Here is a 22,493-nt window from a genome sequence, read left to right on the forward strand (position 1 = left end):
CTCTGCCCCCGCCGCACCTCAGCATCCCTGGCCCCATCCTGGTAGAGGCTGGACGCGGTACAGAGTGAGTTTCCTTTTCCTCAAGGTCTGTGCTCTCTCTGAAGGCTTCACCACCCAAAAACTGCTCTGTCATCTCCAAGCCTCACCTGTGCCTTTTCTACACCCACCTCCTCCTCCGCCAGAGACCTCCCTTTTTCTCATGATCTCAGACCTCATTTACAATGAAGGACCCAAAGTTCCCACAGATGGTGAGATGGTCTAAGGAAGAAGAGCCACTGGGCTAGAGTTTTGAGAATGGGAGACTGAGAGTCGCCGTGGCCATGCTCCATCCACGTCCACTGCCTGCTCTCCAAAGAGAGACTTTAAATAAATCCTGCAGCCCAACTCCTTCAAAAGCTGCTGGATCCCTTGAGAAGGACCAGGCCAAAAATCTGGGCCTGGATCAGAAAAAAGCGAACTGGAAAGCTACACCAGAATCTCACTTCCTTCTTTATTATTCTGTTTCTAAATTGGGAGTCTATAATGTTCTAGGACAACATTGAACCAGAGGAGAGAGGACCCCAGGCCCCAGAGGTTTGTGAGAAGCCTGGAGAAGGCTGAGCACCTGGGGCCCAGTGAGGGAAACCCTAACAGCTCTGTCTCCACCTAGAATACGGTCCAGGGTCTCAACTGTGATGTCCTCCCGCACGCTGCTGTGTTAGCGCTGGCCGCAAGTCACACGCTGCGAATAATAACAGTGAATGTTTTTATAAGTCTGCCAATGGCTTGTCTGTTTTTTTCTTCTTTTTTTAATTTTTAAATTTTTATTTATTTTTTGGCTACACCCACAGCATGTAAAAGTTCCCGGGGTTGGGGATCAAACCCGTGCCACTGCAGCAACCAGGAGCCATTGCAGTAACAACACCAGGTCCTTAACACACTCTCCCACAGGGGAACTCCTTTTCTTTTTTGTTAGAAATTAGAACATAACACAGAAATGTCTGTGCAGAGGCCGCTCCCGTGCCATGCCAGCCATCTGCTATAATTTCTTCAGAGTAGAAGCTGACAAGATCTAAGGCAGCAGTTCTCCCTCTTTTTAAGATTCGAGGGCTCTTTTCTGCACACATGCAACGTGACCTCTGGCAGAGAATTCTGGAGAGTGTGAAAGTCATTCTGGAATCTAGACTAAGAATCCCAGAGTGAGGGCATCAGGCTGTACACAGAACCAGGACAGAAACCACTTCCCCCACAATACCTGTGCAAATCACATGTGACTCAGCAGAAAGCCACTTGAGAAAATAGGGCAGCAAAGGACACATGACCAAGAGGGCTTTTTCTCTCCTGAGATTTAAGAGAAATTCCCGAGGCCTCTCTCCCACATATGCATATGTCTCTTCTACCTGATTTCTTTCTTTTTTGGGGGGAGGCGGGCCACCCTGGCAGCATATGGGAGTCCCCAGGTTAGGGGTCGAATCGGAGCTTCAGCTGCCAGCCTACGCCACAGCCACAGCAACAAAGGATCTGAGCCATGTCTGTAACCTACAGTACAGCTCACAGAAACGCTGGATCCTTAACCCACTGAGCGAGGCCAGGAGATCGAACCCGCCTCCTCATGGATCCTAGTCGGGTTCATTAACTACTGAGCCACAAAGGGAACCTCCTCCTACCTGATTTCTTGAAATGCTTCCGTCCACAGGATCACTGTATTCAAAGTTATCAATTTTCTCCACAGTGTAAACTTTATCACCCACTGGGAACTGTTTCCCCACGAAGGAGCGGTCAGAGATCAGAGCCTCCAATTCCTTCATCATTTTGTTGGCACCCTCAGCTTCCACCTCTTCGTAATCGTACCTGGAAAAAGTCACCAAGGGGAGGCCCACAGGCTGATTTCAGATCCGACCAACGATATACAACACTTTCTTCATCATTTGTTTGGCCCTCCCCCCAAACCATCTACCTTCAGAAGAAGCTGGCAAAAAGATGAGCGTGTCATTCTCTGGGGATAGAGCAGGCCAGGGATGAAAGGAAGTGTTTGGAGGATTTTAGGAAAGAGTTAGGAGCTTCTGAATAAGCAGAAAACTCCCATCTTGGCTTTTCTACAGAATGCAGCTCTTAGAAGCTTCAAAGGCTTTTGAGAGAGACTATCTAACATGTAACCACCACATCCTGAGGATGGAGAAACAAAAGCAGTGTGATCTCTAGAGAACGCTGCATAAAGGCGCAGACGGCGCAGGCACTTCTCTTCCCAACTGCCAGGGCTTCTTTGGGATACATGCTGGAACGGCTCCAAGTCTGGGACCTGCCTGAGGCTGCTGAGATTTTGGCTAAGGAGACCTCCAGTCTCCGCAGGAGCTTCCTCCAGTAAGGCCAAGTTTTCACTGACCAGATGAAGAAGCCAAGCCCTAAATCTTTACACCTGAAAAGCCTCCCGCCTCGTGTGAAAATGGACTCTGGTCCACAGCATTCTGGGTTCACCCTGACACAGGAGGCCTGGTGCAGATGCAAATGGGCCAAGGGAAAAAAAAAAAGTGCATCACAAATGAAATTCTATGCCTGTTATTTTTCCTCCAAGAAACATTCTCGACATCTTTCTTTATGAGGTTAAAGGCTCTTACAGGTGGCTTTTCTTGACCTAGTGGCATACACCTTCTTGAGAGAGTTATTTTTTAGAGGCTCAAGATAGCAGAGTCTATATTTATTTGCAATAGTGAGACAAATATGATACGTGCAAGATGACACCTCTGAGACATGAGAAATACCAGGGAATGAAGGCCAACTCTTCTGGCTCCGGGATTCTATGAATCAAGGACAACAGTCCTCTTCATCCTGAAGTCAGCTCTTTCCCCAGTTAAAACGATCAACAGCACGAAATTACAACCAGGTGCTGGTGCTTTACATCTGCGACCTTTGGGTGTTTGGGGGAAATGTTCTATAAATCCTAGGCACAGAGGGGTATAATGGAACAGATCTGGGCTTTGGAATTAGAACAAGCTAAGATTCCAGCCTTTATTGGTTACGAACTGTGCAACCACGGCAACTTGCTTCATCTCTCGGAATCTCAGACCTTATCAATAACTGTTTTGAGGCTGGTCGGAAATAATGCATGCAAAAAAGCACTTTTGTTAAAGAAACGGAGGGCATAATGGAGTCTTAACTAACCATAAATGCAGGTTCCAAGGACTTTATCTGTAATACTTGGTTAGCGGTTATTTGAAATTAACAAAAATTTGTTAATTTTTTATTTGTTTATTTGTTTTTGTCTTTTGAGGGCCACACCCACGGCATGTGGAGGTTCCCAGGCCAGGGGTCCAATCGGAGCTACAGTTGCCGACCTACACCACAGCCACAGCAACACAGGATCTGAGCCGCATCTGCAACCTACACCACAGCTCACAGCAACGCAGGAGCCTTAACCCACTGAGCAAGGCCAGGGACCGAACCCGCAACCTCATGGTTCCTAGTCGGATTCGTTTCCCCTGCACCATGATGGGAACTCCCCCAAAAATATGTTAACATAGTTTTTAGATGGAGACTTTTTAGTTATTTTCCTAGTTTTATTTTTATTAATAATATCTTTTTTTTTATTACTCAATGGATTTTATTACATTTATAGTTGAGCTGGGTCAGGAGTGACCTCTTCTCTAAACAAATTCTCCTGACCTTACTCCTCTCCAGCTACTGTTCACTTGTTAACTCATTCGTTGATCTCCTCAAAGCATATTTACACAGTGTCACTACAAACTAGGTGTTTGGTGATACCAAGGAGCACAAAAACAGACATGGTCCTTGCCTTCCTGATACTCTAAGCTCCAGAGAGCTCATGACCGCCGTTCTGAATTACCAGGTTTTTCCAGTCCCTAGAAAGTAGAGATTCTTGCCTTGGATCCCAGGGCTAATATGCGGTACCATGAGGCTGATACGGCTTACACTTTCCGCAGAAGAATAACTTGAAGGAGGAAGATAGCAATGAACTTGTCCAAGGTTGATAAAAAGGATTCTGATTAAGGAGGCCAACCTGCTTAAGGCTGAATACTTTCTTGACTATCCAGAGATCCTGAACCATTAAATCTGCAAAATACTTTTAAAATTCTCCAGTCCAACTCACCTATTTTGCAGAGAAGGCAACTGAGGTTCGAGAAGTTATGTCTTTATATTTCTTACAGATGAATAAATTACTTAATATCTTTTTTCTCATATTGCTTTTCCATAATTAGAATAGTGAGGTCCAGGAAAAGCATTTGTTAGATTTTTACACTTACTAGGGGAAAGGCAAATTCAAATTAGTGAAAAGCACAACTGGAAAAAAAAAGCTAATGCTTATTAAAAATACAAGCATGAATGATAAAGAAGAATTACTGCCTATTCCAAGTATTTGGTCCACTGCTGAATCTCCAGTGTCTGGTAGAAAGTCAGTATTTATCAAATCAATGAATGAAGTATTGACAACTACACAAACTTTGGGGACCTATTTTAATGAGTAAGAAAAGTTGATTTAGACTAAGCATAACTGTTGCCATAATTTCAGAGACTGTTTCCATACTTCCAGTGTCCTAGAATTTATAAAACACTTTCAGACTCGTATTTCATTTAATCCACTCAGCTGGACTGCTATTTCCATTTCTACAAATGAAAAAACAGAGTACAGAAAAAGGTTAAATGACTTCCCCAGCTATCAGAGGGCAGAAATAAAATTCGAACCCATTCTTCTGAATCCAAATCTAATATTATCATGGCCATCTGATAGGTACATTCAAAACACTGATAAAACATTCATTCTTTTGAATATGTTAACTAAGATGTTTAAGTCTCATTCTTTATGGCTAACAAAATTGATTTCATCTTGACCCTGAGTTATTTTTAAAATTCCCCATTGATGGAGGCTGAATGAGCTGAGTTTTGCTCGGTTTTGTCTTTTGCTTTTTTGAGCCACACCTGCGGCATTTGGAAGTCCCCAGACTAGGAGTCAAATCAGAGCTACACGTGCAGGCCTACAACACAGCCACAGCAACATGGGATCAGAGCCACGTCTATAACCTATACCACAGCTCATGGCAATGCCGGATCCTTAACCCACTGCGTGAGGCCAGGGATCGAACCCACATCCTCATCGATGCTAGTCGGGTTCATTTCTGCTAAGCCATAAGGAGAACCCCCTGAACTGAGGTTTTATTGTTATTTAAGACAGAAAAGAATCTGTATTCACGAGAACGCTCTCTGCCCATTTGTCCATGCCAGCCAGCCAGGCTCTGGCTTACCTGGTGAAGAAATTCCGGCCATACTTTTGCCAGTGATCTTTGAGAATGTCCTCCACACTCTGCTTGCGGGTGGCGAGGATGGAGAGCCAAGCAAGGACAGCCCAGAGTCCGTCCTTCTCACGGATGTGGTCAGAACCTGGTGCGGGGAACAGCAAGCAGCCGTGAGCAATGTGATTTCTCCAAAATACTTGGAAAAGAACTCAACAGTAAACATGGCCCAACCAAAAAAGTCATAAAACTCGACTGACGAACTTGAATATGTGAAAGAAACCACAGATGGAATAAAGCAACCTACTATTGAAACAACGTTGATGAGTCTCAAAGGAATTTAGAAATGTAAGGCAAGTGCCACTAAAAAATGTCAGTCGAATAATTCGGTGAAACTTGATACATCAATTCTAAAGTACGAATGTGAGTGGAAAAAAACAAAACATGACCACAGTGAATGTTTAATAATTCAATTAATCTGGGAGCTTAATGGAACAAAAGAAAGCACCCAGCAGGGTGAGATCCACACACATATGAGACTTGAATAAATGATAAAGGTGTCACTTCACGGCTGTAGGAAAGAACGGATTTTTTTTTTTTTTTTTTTCTTTTTAGGGCCACACCCACATTCCCAGGCTAGGGGTCAAACTGGAGCTGTAGCTGCCGGCCTACACCACAGCCACAGCAATGCAGGATCTGAGCCATGTCTGCAACTTACACCACAGCTCACGGCAACGCCGGATCCTTGGTATAGGCCAGCGGATACAGCTCTTATTTGACCCCTAGCCTGGGAACCTCCATATGACAGGTGCAGCCCTAAGAAGACAAACAAGTTCTTATATATTAGTAAGAAGAAAGCAGAATCTCAATAGAAAAACAGGCCAAAGATACAAATAGGCAGTTCATCCAAGAATAAATACAGGTACCCAATTAACGTAATATCAAGCTGACGTTACTTTTAAGAAGACACATTAAAGTTAAAACCACAATTAGAAACTGCCACTTGTTTGACGAATGGCCACAGATTTAAAATGAGAACACCCAGTGTCAGGGGAGGTATGAGGGAGATGGGATTCTGACACGCTGCGGCCGGGAAAAGTACGGTTCTGCCAGAGAGCAATTTGGCAAGAAGTACGAAAGCCTTAAAAATGGACCTACTTGTGGATCCAGGAATTCCAATTCAAGGACGTCTTTCTTTAATCAAAAAGGGTTTGGTTAAATGAACTACGGCACATCTGTCTCCTGCTAAGGTCCTTGCAAAAATCTTTATTGAAAATAACGAATTGCTTCTTAGGATGTGCTTTTATGCATAGAGGCCCTTTTCCAAGAGCCTGGTATGGAATAGGACTCTTTATTTTTTGCCTTTAACTTCCTTCTTCTGAAAAAAGCAGGAGTTCCTGCTGTGGCCCAGTGGAAAGGAATCTGTTATCCATGTGGGCGCAGGTTTGATCCCTGGCCTTGCTCAGTGGGCTTGGGATCTGGCATTGCTGTGGCTGTGGCATAGGCCAGCAACAATTAGACCCCTAGCCTGGGAACCTCCATGTGCTGAGGGTGCGACCAGAAAAAGACAAAGTAAATAAATAAATAAAAAAATAGCCGATGATACTGAGCTCTACTTTTTGCTTTCTGAATAGGACCCAATACAATTCCTCTAATAATGTTTTGCATATTATCATGCCTTGAATTTGTCTTTTTTTCTTTTCACATTTGAACCTATGGCATGTGGATGTTCCCAGCCCAGTGGACGAATCAGAGCTGCAGCTGGGGCCTGAGCCACAGCCATGGCAACACCAGATCCAAGCCACACCTGCAACCCATGCTGCAGCCTGTGGCAACACCAGATCCTTAACTCACTGAGCAAGGCCAGGGATTGAACCCTCATCCTCAAAGAGACAACATCAAACCCTTTACCCACTGAGCCACAATGGGGAACTCCAACTTCATGCCTTGAATTTTTTAAGCACCTAACTTCTTGACTTTCCACTGGGTCTTATTCTCCTTGGAACTGGGAGAGTTCCGACACAATGCTGCCAATGAGGCAAGAGGTAAGACTGTTTCCTTTGCCTCTTCATCCTTTTAGACCCAGCCCAAATGTCCCCTCCTATCTGAGACTAGCTCTGAACTTTCCTGGACAGTTATGAGCTGCTTGCTCTTCTTGCACAGTGAGTGCTTCAATCATGCAGTGTGGCACCATGCTCCTTGCTCAATCACCTCTTTATGAGACTTTCACCCCACTGACCATGTATTTCTTGGAGGCGTCTTTATTCATCCTATAACTAAGTCTGGTGACTGGCACAGCACATGGACTATATTAAATAACTAATTGTGAAGGTGTGAATAAATGAATTAATCAACTAATTAATTTACTACAACATCTTTTCTCTTTTTGGTTCATGAAAATATACAACTCACCCCCCTCCCCCCAAAAAGAAGTCTCTCTTCAGTAAGACATTGCTTTTAGAAAAAGCAGTTCTCAAAACCTGGATGCTGGCAGAACTAAAGATATTAGGCAATACTTTTAGCACTTTATATAACAAATTTTAGAAATGTTTACCTAGTTTTATTAGCTATGGACTTTTATTTGCCTTTACTGCTATTTCAAGGAACAGAAAGTTAGCTCTCTGGCTCTAACAGCTTTTGCAAACGATGATATGTTTTGGCAATAGTTCACCCTGAGTAGTAAGATTCTGGCAGCTTCCCCAATATATTAAGAATTCAGGACAGAAGTACACGGCTTGGAATTATTTGTCTGTGAGCCCCTAGGTTTTTTGTTTTGTTTTGTTTTTTCTTGTCCTTCCTTCCTTTTTTTCCCCCTTTCTTTTGGGGGGTAGGGGCTACACCGAAAGTATAGGGGGCAGTGTTCCTTTGCACTTTTTGTGTTCTAAGTAAAGAATTGGCTTTTTCCTTTACATAGAAGTGAAAGTAAAATCTAAAAATCTTACCCAACTCTAACCAAGTTACTTGGAGATAACTAAATCACACACCTAATGAACAAAACATCTGCCTTGGAGAATATAACTAAATATTCTACTCCATTTACACAACCCCCAGTCTCTTTGAAAATGGTCATTAATCTCACCAATCACCTTAGATGTATCAAAACTCTTGGCAACTCTGACTAATACTCAGGAAGTCTGAGTAAATTTCATTTTCTTTAGGGTTCTAATGAATGCTGACAAGTTACTAGTGAAGAAAAGGCAATGCTGTGTTTCTCAAGTTACTGTTGCCTTTGCAGTTGTGGCAGTTGTGGTTCCATGGAAAATGCCTGAGAGTCATAAAACCTGCATCTGAAACTTACATATAAGCTGTCTGAATTTGGACAAGCCACTTAACTTTTCTGAGCCTCAGTCTCTCCAACTGTAAAATAGAGATAATGCCACCTTTCTTACATAATTTTAAGTCTTCACTGTGATAGAAAGTGGAAATATTTTATAAACTATTAAAGACCATGTAAATGCAAGACACCATTATGAATACAGGAAAAATTTTAAAAAAAACTTTTAGGGAAAATTAATGCTTTCTACTAATTAAGCTTTCAAAAATACTGGCAATACCATACATATTGGGGAAGAAAATGGAATATAACCCAACATGCTCCTTCTTCTGGGCAGTGGAATTCAAGTATTTTTCTCTTCTTTGTTATCTAATTTTCTTATTTTGAATGTGAATTAACAGTATCATTTTTTTAATTAAAAAAAAAAAAAAGACAAGCCCACGTAATTATAAGGAAAGGAACATATACCATCAGCAAGCACCCTGGTCCTAGCTGACATGAAGGCAGCTGCAGGTTTTGCTTCAGGTCTCTTCATATTTGGTCCAGTTCAGGAACCAACTGAGCACACGGGGATTCTGCCCTTTCAGCATCTTCAAACACCTGTCACTTACTTTGGCCTAATCAGCACCTTGTGATATGTATAAACTCTGCTCAGTCAGGGCACACGCTGGGTCCCAGCCAAGAAAAATGTCAACCTTTGCTGACAAGAGCCAATGGTTGAGGGATGAGGTTTCATTTACCAGTATGAACATCTCAGGGGTGTCCGGGGTCCTGCCTTGCCAGGCCAAGCCTGTGGATGGGCCACAGCAGCTGAAAGAGAGCTCCCTGGAAAAAAACCCCTGCACCTGTCTCTCTGCCTCTGTTTCTTTGTCTCTTTCTCTGCCCATCTCTCTCTCTTTCAATCTCCTAAACATGCTGTTGTCTCTGCCTGGAAATTTTCACCCCACATACACCTATCATCCTGGCTAACACCCCCTGCGATGACCTGCAACCTCCCCCTTCTCCAGGATGCCGCCCTCGTTACCCTCTGTGCTGACCCTTCCTCTACCACACTGTCTGTTCTTACCCTGCCTACACTGTGAATTGTATCCCAGGCTAGTGCCTGGCATGCAGTCACTCTCAATAAGGGTTTTCCCCAAGAATGGTGAGACCCCGGCTGACCGGCTGTGGAGCTGAGCAGACCTGCTCTGTCCTCAGTGTCATCCTCTCTGGCTTCCATTGCACATGACTTACCTCTGAAAGGGCAGGTAAGCTCCTCAGGAAGCCTTTTCCAGACCACTCCAGCCTTCAAGGGGGCTCTCCCTCAGCCACCCCCAACTTCCCATGCAGCAATTACTCCTGTGCCGCCTCATGACTGCCCCTGGAACTCTTGTTTCCTTTGGAGGAAAGGGCTGAGTGCCTGACAGGCAGGAAATGTGTCTTCGCCCAAGCTCCATTTCACACCCAACAAATGCGAATCAGTGCCTACCGTGTTCCAAGTATATGAGAAAATACTACGATGAATAAGACATGTTCCCTGCACTCACAAATGAGCACAGATGGACAGCTGAGGCAGACAGACATGCAGATAACAGTGTAACTGAGTTAGCTGTAATTGGGAGATCAGCCTAGTTCTGCAGGGATGTTCTGTCTGAGAAATCTCCGGAGACGGTGCTCCAACTTGCCTGTACTGGGCTTTACCTACCAGAAAACATACTCAGGAGTATGCACATGAGAACAGGTAGAGAACTAAATAGAAAAATCTAATCCTCTACATCACAGAACCAGGTGAGGTGCCCTGAGCACACGGCTCCCAGAACATCCTGTACTTGCTTCTATCACTTTCCACACTTATAATAACCTGGCCAGGGTCTGACTTCCTTCCCCACATCTGGGCTCCACAGAGCCTCCCACAAGGAGGTCGTGCTTACCGTTGCATCCCCAGAACCTAAGTCAGTACCTGGATACAGTCAAAGCTCAATAAACATTTGAGGACTGAGTTGATGAAAAGAAATACAAACATGGGGACTTTTCAGAGGAAATGAAAAGAAATTTGCAAGGCGTGAACACTACACTTCTTTAAGGCATCACTCCTATTTGATGCATCACCACCAGAACCTTTTAAAGAGGGCATGGGGGAAGAAATATTGCTAACCTCTGGACCTGCGCAGATCAGACTTTATTGGCATTTTTTCCATATGATACCAAGTTAATCCTCAACTTGATTTCCTAGCTTCTTTCCCAAGGCCCTCCCTTTGCCCAAGGAAGACTTTCAAAAGCAGTGACATTCTATTCTATTGTGACTTCCCTTTCTATTTTCATCTCCATTTCCCAGGAATTTAAGGTGGGACAGAACTGAGTACTTTGCCCTCTACCACTGAGTTGGGGGTGGGGGTGGTAAATAACTGCACCGTGAGATCAACCAAAAACAGCAGGGTCACCCTGTCTAGTTCTGGTGTCCTATCATCAACACTTTTTTCCCTGGCATGTGTAATGCTGATGCCCAAGGAAGTGTCATAGCCTTGGTGGCTACCATAATCACGTGAGACAGCTGCTATTTCTCCACCAAGAACAGACTAATGTGTACTTGGTAAGAGTAATACTATGGCTTATGCTTTTAAGTGCTAGAGGTTTGTTTTATTGATGAGCCAGTTGTTCTGAAGTCTGACTCTTTTGCGACCTCTTTGCAACTCAACTTTTCCTTTTGTAAAAGGTCATCTCATCTCACAAAGACCTTGGCTCCTGAACTCTAGACGATGGAGTGGAGTGGTGCTGAGTCCCAGACCACTGCAGAGGTGAGACGGCATTCTCCACTGAAATGGCTGTTTAAGCAGAAGAGCCCTGATAGGTCACTCAGAATTCCAGCAGCACACAGCAGATGTCATCAGATGACTTTTACAGTCCCTTCCACTCCAACCAGGATTCTGTCTGCCTGAATGGAGGGTGCCAAGTGCACAGCATGTTCTCTCATTCATCCAACAAGTGTTTGCTGAGCACCTGTTCTCTTCTGGGATTCAGAGGAGACCCTGGGGATATGATGGAGAGCAAGACAGATGTGACTCCTGTCCTCATGGAGCTTCCAGTCTAGTGGGATCCACTAACATTAATCAAGTTATCATAAGTAATTGTAAAATTACAGCTGTAACACGAGCAGAGAATGAGAAAGCGTGTGGTGCAATGAGATCCAGTCAGAAGGGGATTTGACCCCCTCTGGAAAGTTAGGGAGGCTCTCCTGAGAAATTGCTTCTGCTCTTACCAAGAAAGATACATAAATAAATGACCCTGTACTCAACTAAGCTACAGAATTCAAATATTTCAAAGCTGACAGAACCACTAACATCTACCTTGAGAAACTCTGTAAAGGAACTGTTGGAAGCATTTGCCAACAAGAGACATAGTAGGTAGAATTAACTCCTTTATAAATAAGGAGATCAGAAGTTCAGTTTAATAAGTTCAGCTGCACTCACTCAGCAGTGCAGACCCATGGCTCTGCAGCCTGGTTTTGAAATGTTCACCTCAGAAATATTACAAAACAATTGTCTTTCTTTCAAAGAGAGAAGTTTGTGGATTATTCTCATGATGAATTCTCTCTTTCAACAGAAAAGACATCAAAGAGAAGATGAAACTATGGTTGGCACTTAGTATTTGTTGAATGTGCCAGTAAATAAATAAACAAGAACAAACTTTAACAAGGAATCATTTAAAGTCTAATACTTGGGTCCAAAAAAATCAATTCCACTAATGTAACATGGGGCTTTTTCTTGGCAAATGCTCCCGAGTAAAAACTTCAAGGTGTTTAGTTACCTCCAACATTATATGGGCTGAAGAGTATGATGAAATGTCCTAAAAGCTGACATAAATGAAAGTTACATCAAGAAAAGCAAGGGCCCGGTTCTCCGGAAACAGTCACCCCCTCCACCCTTCACTTGTCAGGTCAGCCCTGGAGGATTTGGGCTCAGTTCTAGACATGACCTTCTACAAGGGTCACTGCTGAATGGGGAAGCATCTAGAAACTGGTGCTGGGTAAATAAACAATGTGAAGTGAGGGGTGACTGAAGGCCTAGGGGTCGGCGGCCTGGAGAAGAGAGGACCTGAGGGCTGCCCTCAGGTATGGGAAGGCCTGCGAGTGAGGGAGGAGCAGTGCGTGCTGTCCCGTCTGTTTTCAAGCCTGTCCCTAGCCAGCCAACGCCAAGGTGGCTACTTGGCTTTAGGACTCTGACCCACCCTGCTCCATGCTACCCACATGGTTCATGGGCCAAGATGTTACTAGACACACCACAAAAAAAAAAAAAAAAAAAAAAAACTGTTAACTACATTTAGGTAAAACAAATAGGATTCCTTATAGCAGAATGTTCTGGAATCTCCAAATGATGTCATCGTAAATATCCAAGACAGACAGGTACACCCCAAGTTTCCCAGTCTTCACTGACCTCAGAACCCTTTCATGGAACTAGTATCCTTCCACTCACCCAAACACCCTAGGAAACCTCATTCTAGACTTTTCTCTTTTCACTAGGTTTAGCACTAAAATAGATACAAAGGGATAGGAAATCAAAGGTTAACATGGCGCCTGCCTTCAAAAACAGCTTCATCCCTAAGGAAGAATGATTGATACCAAGCCTGCACTGGAAAACACTGGGGGATTTCATGGGAGAAGACCACCTCACAGGTCCATTGGGTGTTCCTCTAGTGTCCTGTGGAGTAACATGGCACCACCCATGAGTTGGGAAAGAACTAATAAGCAGTGGCCTTGTTATCTGCGACCAAGACCTAGAACCTTGGGAATTCATGTAGCCTCCTTTGCAGGCATCGTTCAACCCCCAAACTCACCCATCTTTCTTCACACCCTCCAATTCTGTCAAGCCAACTCATTACCAAGAAGTACCGCCACTCCCTCAAGGATATGAAATTGCTTAGAATTGTGTCAATGGGTGTCTCAAATGTACTGGCTCATTCCACCCACCCTACCCCAGCACCTGCAGGAACAGAAATGCAGGCAGCATTCTATTCTGTTGATCTATCATGAATTGCAACTCGATGGCAAGGCTGATAGAAGGCTAGATTTTGATCTTGTCTTTGCTAAAGGATGGAAGACTAGTACTCAAGGACTGAGAAGATGGGTCCTTTTATTTCAAAATACTGGCTGGAGAACACAGGAAGAGAAGAAATAGGGCCGCTGAAGTATCTTGCAACCTGGCTGGAGACCACATGTGGGGAGAGGCCACACGCCTGAATGAATGTTTAGAAAGGAGGCAGGATGCAGTAGGGTGGGGTCATGGGGAAGGTCATGGAGGCGGGACCTCAAGTCAGTGTTAACCAGGCACAGACAAAGAGGGAGCGCATGGAAAGAGGAATCTAAGGGCCATGGAGCATCCCCCAAAACATACCGCGTTCCCCTCTTCCGCCACACCACAGTTTACACATAGATCCTCTGGGCCGAGGGCATATTTTCAATTTCTTGATCACCTAGCAACTTAGTTCCACCCTAACGGACTCCCTCCACTTAATCTGAATAAATCACAACCGGCTGCTAACAGAAAACTTGGCCTATTAAAGAGGAAGACTGAATGCTGTGCTGAAACCTTCTCTTAAATAAAAACGAAAAACGGACGCGCACCACCATATTTCTTCCTAGAAATGAAAACATTTGTAAAGGTTTCCTTGACCACCGAGGGGAGAAAAATCTGTTGATCACTCTGTTTAATCCCCACAGATTCGACGGCCACGCTGCCGAGGAGGCCCGCAAACTTCCTGCCTTGGTAGACGTGATGCTCTGAAAGTAAAATTCGCCCTTCCTGGCCAGCCCGCCGGCCAGCCGTGCTCACTGCCTTTCAAATGTGTGCACTTCATCAGGGTTGTTATAAATAAGCCGTATCTTGATTTAGGACACATCAGCTACTGTTGCTATTTCAGGGCCACCTGAGCGAGTCTAAGCTTTCAGGGCAAGTAGCGTTTACAGGAAAGAAAACGGTGGCAAGGGATGTGCACTTACCCGTTCCGAAGCTCTCCTCCCCACAAAGGGACAGTTTGCTTGCATCCATCAGATTCCCAAAAAACTTCCAACCAGTTGGGGTCTCGTACAAAGCAATCTTTGTAGCATTAGCCACCCTTCAAAGGCATGAAATCAAAGTTACATCACAGCAGGGCTGCTCGCACAGGCATGCGAGGGACGGAAAAGCGCAACCGTTATTGCAATCAAGGGCCCCATTTCGCACCGCTCAGAGGTACACGTAATTCTAAGACAGGTGGAAAACCGGACGAGGAAACTTGAGCACAATGGGCTATTCTATGTGAAGTCAGAGGAGCGGGGAGAGGAGGGTGAAGAAAGAATTCAGGTCACTGAGTTTAATATTCTAGAAGCAGCAGCAGTGGCAAAACGGGCAAGGCTGTTTGGGGAGCTATTTAAACCCACATGTTTTAGATACAGACAGCATTTGTAACTATTCTGTATGGAACAAAAGAGTGATGTTTTGATGCATCTATAAGCACAGAATCATAGGACGTTGGGTCTAGGAGGTCAGTATTTTACAGAGGCAGAAACAGGACCCAGAATGTTACGTGATCGGCCCAAGGTGACATGGCCAGAATGACCAGCCGCCCGCTATCCAGCTGCCCAGTCAGTGCTCCTTTCACTTTCCCGGAAGGCCCTGCAAGGACAATGCTCAATGGGGTCTCCCATTTGCACCAGCTGTGTCCATACTGAGCCCTGGTCCCCATCACCCCCAACACATCTTCTACTTCTCCCTGTATGTCCTTAGACTATTTGAAACCTTTGAGTGACCTTTTCTTTTGATCTCTTCCCCTTTGAACAGGAAGTTACCTACATTTCACTAGCTCTTTTAGTAAGATTTGCTTTCCAGAATGCTTGTCTTTTTTTGGGGGGGCTTTTCAGGGCCACACCTGCAGCATATGGAGGTTCCCAGGCTAGGGGTTTAATCAGAGCTGTTGCCACCGGCCTACACCAGAACCACAGCAACTTGGGATCCGAGCCTCATCTGAGTGAGACCCATACCACAGCTCGCGGCAACGCCAGATCCTTAACCCACTGAGCAAGGCCAGGGATCAAACCTGCAACCTCATGGTTCCTAGTCAGGTTCCTTTCTACTGAGCCATGATGGGAACTCCTCCAGAATGTTTGTTTTATCACTAGCAAAACAATACCATATTTCAATTCTAATATTTGAGAACCATTAAATCTATGATTTTGAAAACAAAGTACAATACATTTTTTGCTGGGTAATGATGTATTTTCCACTGTGATTCTATATGTGGATTATCAATTTTTCTAAAAATTAGAATTAAATTGTTCTCAGATCACACAGAAGCTATTTTTAGGACCGGATAGGTCTAATGTCCAATGGTGTGGCCACAGACCAGCTCATGACTTTGGATGGAGAACACAGAGGCATAAGTACCAGGTTCTAATTCTAGCTCTGATGTGGTTGTGGGGTCCTGGACCAAACTCCTAACTACTCTTTTGGTTTCCTCTTCTTCAAAATAAGGGCTGTGATGAGGGTCCACTGAGATGGTGAATGTAATAAAGCACCGTGTCAACTACAAACTGTTATATGAATATTGTTATTACTTCTTCGTTCTAACACACACACACACACACACACACACACACACACACACCCCACGCGCAGGAAACAGGAAACTACTGCACAGCCCAGTGGTTGGGAGCAAAGATTTTGGGTTTAAATCCTGCTCAGTTATTTACTAGCTGGGCAACCTTAGGAAAATTAATGTCTTTGTCCTTTTGTTTTCCCACCTGTTAAAGAGGAGTTAAATATAGCATTTACTTCATGGGGTCAGTTTGAGAATTAAATGACTTAGAACATATCAAATACTTAGTGTCTAGTATAAGTTAATGTTCAATAAATATTAATTATGACTATACTATCCTAGATATATACATCCTGCTTTCCTCCTTGGCCTCAATCTTTTATTCGTTCCCTTGTTCTATTATTTTTTAATTTTTTTTGACTGTGCCCATGGCATGTGGAAGTTCCCAGGCCAGGGATCAAACCCGTGCCACAGTGGCAACCCCAGCCAGTGCAGTGGCAACACTGGATCCTTAACCCCATGCACCACAAGGGAACTCCCACTTGTTCTTTATCCATTCATCCAAGAAACACTTATCAGACACCTAACATGATCTAGTTAATATTCTCCTTGGTTTGCCCTCATTTATGACTTATATTTTGCAGATGCTCTAGATGTGATCTTATTAGCTACCCTAAAGCCTCTGCAAGTGAGAGGAAACACAATAAATAAATAAACAAATAAGCACATCAATTGTTTACTGTCTCTGGGTCCCTTCTTTCTCAAAAACCAAATGTATGAGCTTTCTGTTTGTTCACATTTTGGATAAACAAACATTTACTATGCATGTGTGTGTATGGGCATCTGATGGTGGTTGGATGAGGTTGGTTTTTTTGAAAGTTCTGCTGTAACACTGATCTTACTTTAAACTGCTCTTTCACCCAAACTCCGTGCACACTGCGAAAAGGGAAAGTAATCTTCTGGAATGATGTTTTAACTACAACGAAGTGTCATCTACTCATTCATTCATTAACATTCAATCAGTCATTTTTTAAAACACTGCGTGTGTGTGTGTGTGTGTGTGTCTTACTATTTGACAGGCACACCATGATCAGGCAGTTTAGGACGGTGAGTCAGACAGTCTTTTCTCTGCAGAAGCTGCACATCTAAGAGCCCAGACAGTCGAGTAAACAAGCTATCAGAACACAGTGTGGTAAGTGCCAGGGTGGAAGAAATTCGGGGTGCGGAGGCAGCATAGAGGGGGTACATCCGATCCAGAAAACACACACCCATTCCCTCACAAAATAAACACTTACAGAGCACACGCCATGCATCAGATGCCCCAGCTGAAAGGCAGGGAAGGGTGACCCCAGCACAGTGAGGAGCCTGATGCAAGCCGAGGGAACGGAGAGACCTACCGGTCCAGGGCACCACTGGTGGGCATGCTGCGTGCAAAGCCGCGGACCCCAGTTTGCTGGAAATACGGAATGCTGAAGATGTTGGCAGCGATGACAGCCACGGAGTCTGAAGGGTTCACAAAGAACCCATGCTTGCCCAGAATCATGTTTCGATCCTTTGGGAGAAGGGGGATTTAAAGGAAGATCTTTTCATCAAAGTTCTGAAGAAACCAAACTATCTTCATAGCGGTTTTATAAAATTTAAAACTGATGCCCATATTCCTACTGGATTCTAAACACTGGATCTTACTCCTAGTGGATCCGTGCCATACGATGGCACCGATGGCACCTCAGCCCAAAGAGCTGAAACTGTTTTCAATTAAAGTACCAGCCTAGACTCCTTCTGGGCCAAATCCTCTGTTCTCTCTCCAGAGGCCAGCTGACCTGAACCTCCCCCATCTGTTCCAAACTCTGGAACCAATCACCCCTCTTCCCTCCCAGAAGAGAGGAGAGACCACTATGAGAGGAAATGTGGGCTGTTTTGAGTTTGATAGGTCTATCAGGCGCCCTTTAAGGAGCAAAGCTGGAAGTTTCCATGTGGCTCAGCAGGTAATAAGCCCGATTAGCATCCGTGAGGATTCGGGTTTGATCCCTGGCTTCGCTCAGTGGGTTAAGGATCTGGCGTTGCTGTGAGCTGTGGTGTAGGTCAGATGTGGCTCAGATCCTGCGTTGCTGTGGCTGTGGCGTAGGCTGGCAGCTGTAGCTCCGATTCCACCCCTAGCCTGGGAACTTCCACATGGTGGGTGCGGCCCTAAAAAGACTGAAAAAAAAAAAAAAGAGCAAAGTAAATCTTGCCCCCTGCATTTGGTGCAGGACCCAACAACACGTGCTGCCACCTTCAGGGTTCTCTTGGTGCCTGACATACAGGAAGTACTCAAGTAACTGAGAGTATGGAGGGAAAACTCCCATCGTGCACTGCAGCAGAAAGAGGCATCACAAATGATGTCTGCTAGGGACCCTTTTCAGCTCCCAGAATTCTGATATGGGAAAAACTATTTTTAGGAAACAGCGAATTCTCTCTGATGTTAAAGAACAATAGAAACCACCAAAATATTTTTTTTCCACTAGGTAAACAGGTGTAGTGTTCACTGTGTCTGCGATGCCGAGTGTACAGCTCTAACTTCTTCTTGTCTGTGATATACTCACCAATGTAAATGAAAGAGCATGTTTATTTAAAATATGACCTGTAGCTAAAGAATAAAATGTTAATTCTCTTAATTATAGTTTCATCATTTTTAAGCTCATGTGAATGCATAGATGGGTATATGCATAAGGCTGAAACCCTCCCTGGAGACTGAATAAGTAGCCAGCTGCTTGTGGAGAGCAAAAACTTCCCGCAGGACAGGTGTCTAGAGCCCAACTAGTTCGTGAAGTGCCAGTCATGACAGCATAACCAGGTCTCAGTCACCCTGCCCCCCTTAGCAAACATTAAACACATGGCTTAGAGTCTGGACGCATTCTGTCGAAGAGGGTCTTCTAAAAATCGAGTCCTGACTCCAGATGCAATGAGACAGCTTGACCGGCACTGCTGGACCCACAGGGCCTGGTAGAAGCAGCCTGTCTTTTTCCCAACCATAGGGTCCGGCCTAACCTGCATCAAGGGCCCCTTAAATGCACTTGCACGCACCCCATCTCCATCAAAGGCAGCCCCAAAATCATGCTCTCCTGTCTTCATCGTCTCCACCAGGTCGGCAGCATAGGTGAGGTTGGGGTCAGGGTGGTGGCCCCCAAAGTCCTCCAGGGGAACGCAGTTCACCGCCGAGTTTGCGGGGGCTCCCAGCTCCTCACACAGGATCTTCTTCACGTACGGCCCCACGACTATGCCAGGCATGCAACGAAGAACCAGAAAACAAAACTTAGGGCAGCAGAAGAGGCTTGGGGGACCAGGGAGAGGTGTTCTAGGGAGAATGGCCTCAACAGCGAAGAGAGCGGGCAAACTGTATTCAGCAGCTGGTGGAGCGATAAGACTGCAGTGGAACGTTCTACACAGAGGAGGGTGAGAGGTGAGGTTAGAAAGGTGGGGCCGGTGGATTAGGAAAGGGTGGGGAAGGGAACTGGGCTGGCCATTGTGAAGACCCTGCTCCACACCCGTGCTGGGTGCTTCTCGACCACTTTCTCCCGCACGCCTTCAAAAGGGCCACCCAGATGGGACAGCTTAGTGCTTAGGAAACTGGACTCTGGAATCAGAAGGTCTGGGGTTCACATCTCAGCTCTGCCCATCACTGGCTGTGTCACTTTGACAAAGCGACTTAATCGCTTTGTACTTCCGTCCACCCCGCCTGGAAAATGATAAAAATAGGAGCTCCCTAATAGGGCTGATGTGAGAACTGAGTTAATAGATAAAGAAGCACTGAGAACAGTACCAGCACTTATAACTGTTTGCACTATTTTACTTTATTTATTTATTTATTTATTTGTCTTTTTGCCTTTTTCTAGGGCTGTTCTTATGGCATACGGAGGTTCCCAGGTGAGGGGTTGAATCGGAGCCATAGCCACTGGCCTCCGCCAGAGCCACAGCAACACGGGATCCGAGCCGCATCTGCAACCTACACCACAACTCATGGCAATGCCGGATCCTTAACCCACTGAGCAAGGCCAGGGATCGAACCCGCAACCTCATCGTTCCTAGTCGGATTCATTAACCACTGCACTGCGACGGGAACTCCCTGTTATAACTATTTGCATTATGATTATCACCTCCAATTTACAGAGAAGAAAACTGAGGTTCTGAGATGAAGCTATTTGCCCAAACTTGCACAGACAACAGGAGAGGGAGCTAAGATTCACAGCCCTGATCTGTCTCCTCTATCAAGCTGTCTGACAAACTGATTAAAAGAATGCTAACAAGGAAACACAGGAAAAATCAGACATTTTGCGGTATCACCTAGTGTAATGACCAAGAAGGTTCATCTCTAAAATGCTGAGCACTTATTTTCACCAAGGAAGGCACCAATGTTGATACATGGGTCACAGCAGTACAGGGGATGTGTTTCCCATTAGGGCCCCACGATGAGGAGGCCACGGACACACCATAGGATGAGGACAAGGCAGCCAAGGCTTCGAGGGGAACAGAAAGTAAGGCACCCAAAGAACAACAGGAAGGCCTAGAAAAGAAGTCAGCTCCCTGACCAGCTTCACCGATCCAGTTCCCCATCACAAGCCTCATTCTCGAGCCAGCCCAGACCCCTGCTCCTTCCGCTGGTGTGACATCTGTTTTTCCACTCTCAGGCATTTGCTGGAGCCACTGCCTCGGCTGGGAAGGACCATCACTTGCCGTTCCACCACCCTAGATCTTTCTTTCATGAAAGCTGAGTTGGTTGCCACGTCTCCCATGAAATCTTTTGATACCTGGAGTCACACTCTGCCTTCTTCCACACCCCAAAGAGAATCCCTAAGATTCTAGATAACCCTCGTTTTGTTGGCCTGGCAGTGGCGTTTCTTACCCACCTCACCTCCCCCAGCATCACAAGCGCTTTGAAGGACGTCTCAACCAAGTCCCTGCCTACCCCTACGCATACCTGTGGCAGCTACTCAATACCTGTCTTTGACAAGTGAATGCTCTGACAGGTCAGAATAGCTTTGTCTGACTAAAGAAGACCCATTCTACGGGACTCTGGAGGCAAGTTAGGACCCAAGGGGAGCAGTTCCAGAGATGGGAGATTTTAGACCCCCCGGAGTTTTCTGACCATGGTTTTGCCATATTAACGGGAGGCCCTGGGCACACCTCGGAAAGGGTTTGAGCACAGGCAGATAATCTTCCCCAGCCAGACAAGCAGATGGATTGCAACCCCAGGGAAAATCCTTGTCACTCAAAGATTCTAAAACTCTGAATTATTACCAAATAAATAGATAACCGAAGGGTTGAGGAACTCCCACATTCCTACAGGCAAGAAAACTTCATGGTTCAGTGACCACTGCTGTCTCCACTGACTGGGCCACACAAGCCACGGGGGAGGAAGAGGGAGAGACACACATCCTGTCGTTCCTGAATTTAGTTGTGTGTGGTGTGGTCCTCTTCTGAGAAAAGGCGCATGTGTGGGGCACAGTGAGTGGGACGTGGGGCTCAGGAGCACGTTTATCACATCGAGCAAACAACAGGTCCCTTCCGAAATAGATGGGGGCGCTTAGAAAGAATGTAAGGCATCTTCTGAGCGGGAGGGAAAGTCTACAAAAATAGCTGCATGGTACTCGGACACTGATGCTTAATGTGGAAACACTGACCTTCACACTACCTTACAGTGTAGAATTTTGCTGCATATAACTAGATTTTTATCTGTGTATTACTCTGAGACAGTTGCAAAGGAACTGAGAGAGAGAGTCTTAAGGAAAGGCTTGTTAAATAAAGCATCATGGAGTTCCCATTGTGGTGCAGTGGAAACGAATCTGACTAGGAACCATGAGGTTGTGGGTTCAGTGGAAACGAATCTGACTAGGAACCATGAGGTTGTGGGTTCGGTCCCTGCCCTTGCTCAGTGGGTTAACAATCTGGCGTTGCCGTGGGCTGTGGTGTAGGTCGCAGACTCTGCTCGGATCCCATGTTGCTGTGGCTCTGGTGTAGGCCGGCAGCTACAGCTCTGATTAGACCCCTAGCCTGGGAACCTCCACATGCCGCAGGAGCGGCCCAAGAGAATACAAAAAAAAAAAAGAGCATCACGATACACAAAGCTGAGAGCTGCTTCAGATCTCTGAGGGGAGGAAACAGAAGAGGAACGGCTCCATACCTCCGTGCATGGCGTCTATACGGATCTTCAGTCGGTTTGGACCAGAAAGCAGTTCTTTCAGTGCATTGAAGTCAAAGATGTTTCTCAGCATGGTAGCATAGGCTTCCACCGAGTCCACAATTTCCACTGTGAGAACAAGCAACATTGAAAGATGGAGGAACTAAACACATTTAGAAAGATTATCCTCTGAAATGATTCTGCTGCTGTAAATGTGCAATTACTACGGTAAAAGGACATTTATGGAACAGCTCCAATGTGCCAGGGCTGTTACATGATGTCTTATTTAATACTAACG

The 22,493-nt window shown here is 45.3% G+C and overlaps 1 protein-coding gene across 5 annotated transcripts in view; it reads right to left on the reverse strand.

The window, feature by feature from the left end:
* The window catches only part of PGM1 (phosphoglucomutase 1), a 61,116-nt gene that overhangs the window by 4,665 nt on the left and 33,958 nt on the right, over positions 1–22,493 (reverse strand). For 3 of the 5 annotated variants that reach the window (XM_084958675.1, XM_084958676.1, NM_001246318.1), the window contains 6 exon segments: positions 22,199–22,324; positions 19,105–19,295; positions 17,439–17,593; positions 14,468–14,583; positions 5,235–5,370; positions 1,647–1,830 (listed from right to left, as the gene is read on the reverse strand). In XM_084958675.1, coding sequence (XP_084814801.1) covers positions 1,647–1,830; positions 5,235–5,370; positions 14,468–14,583; positions 17,439–17,593; positions 19,105–19,295; positions 22,199–22,324 — 908 coding nt within the window. 5 annotated transcript variants of the gene reach the window in all.

Source organism: Sus scrofa, chromosome 6, assembly GCF_054392235.1.
Source record: "Sus scrofa isolate SSC_HxYL_T2T_F1_AM1 chromosome 6, Sscrofa_HxYL_maternal_Yorkshire_Landrace_v2.0, whole genome shotgun sequence".
In the NCBI taxonomy this organism is placed as follows: domain Eukaryota; kingdom Metazoa; phylum Chordata; class Mammalia; order Artiodactyla; family Suidae; genus Sus; species Sus scrofa.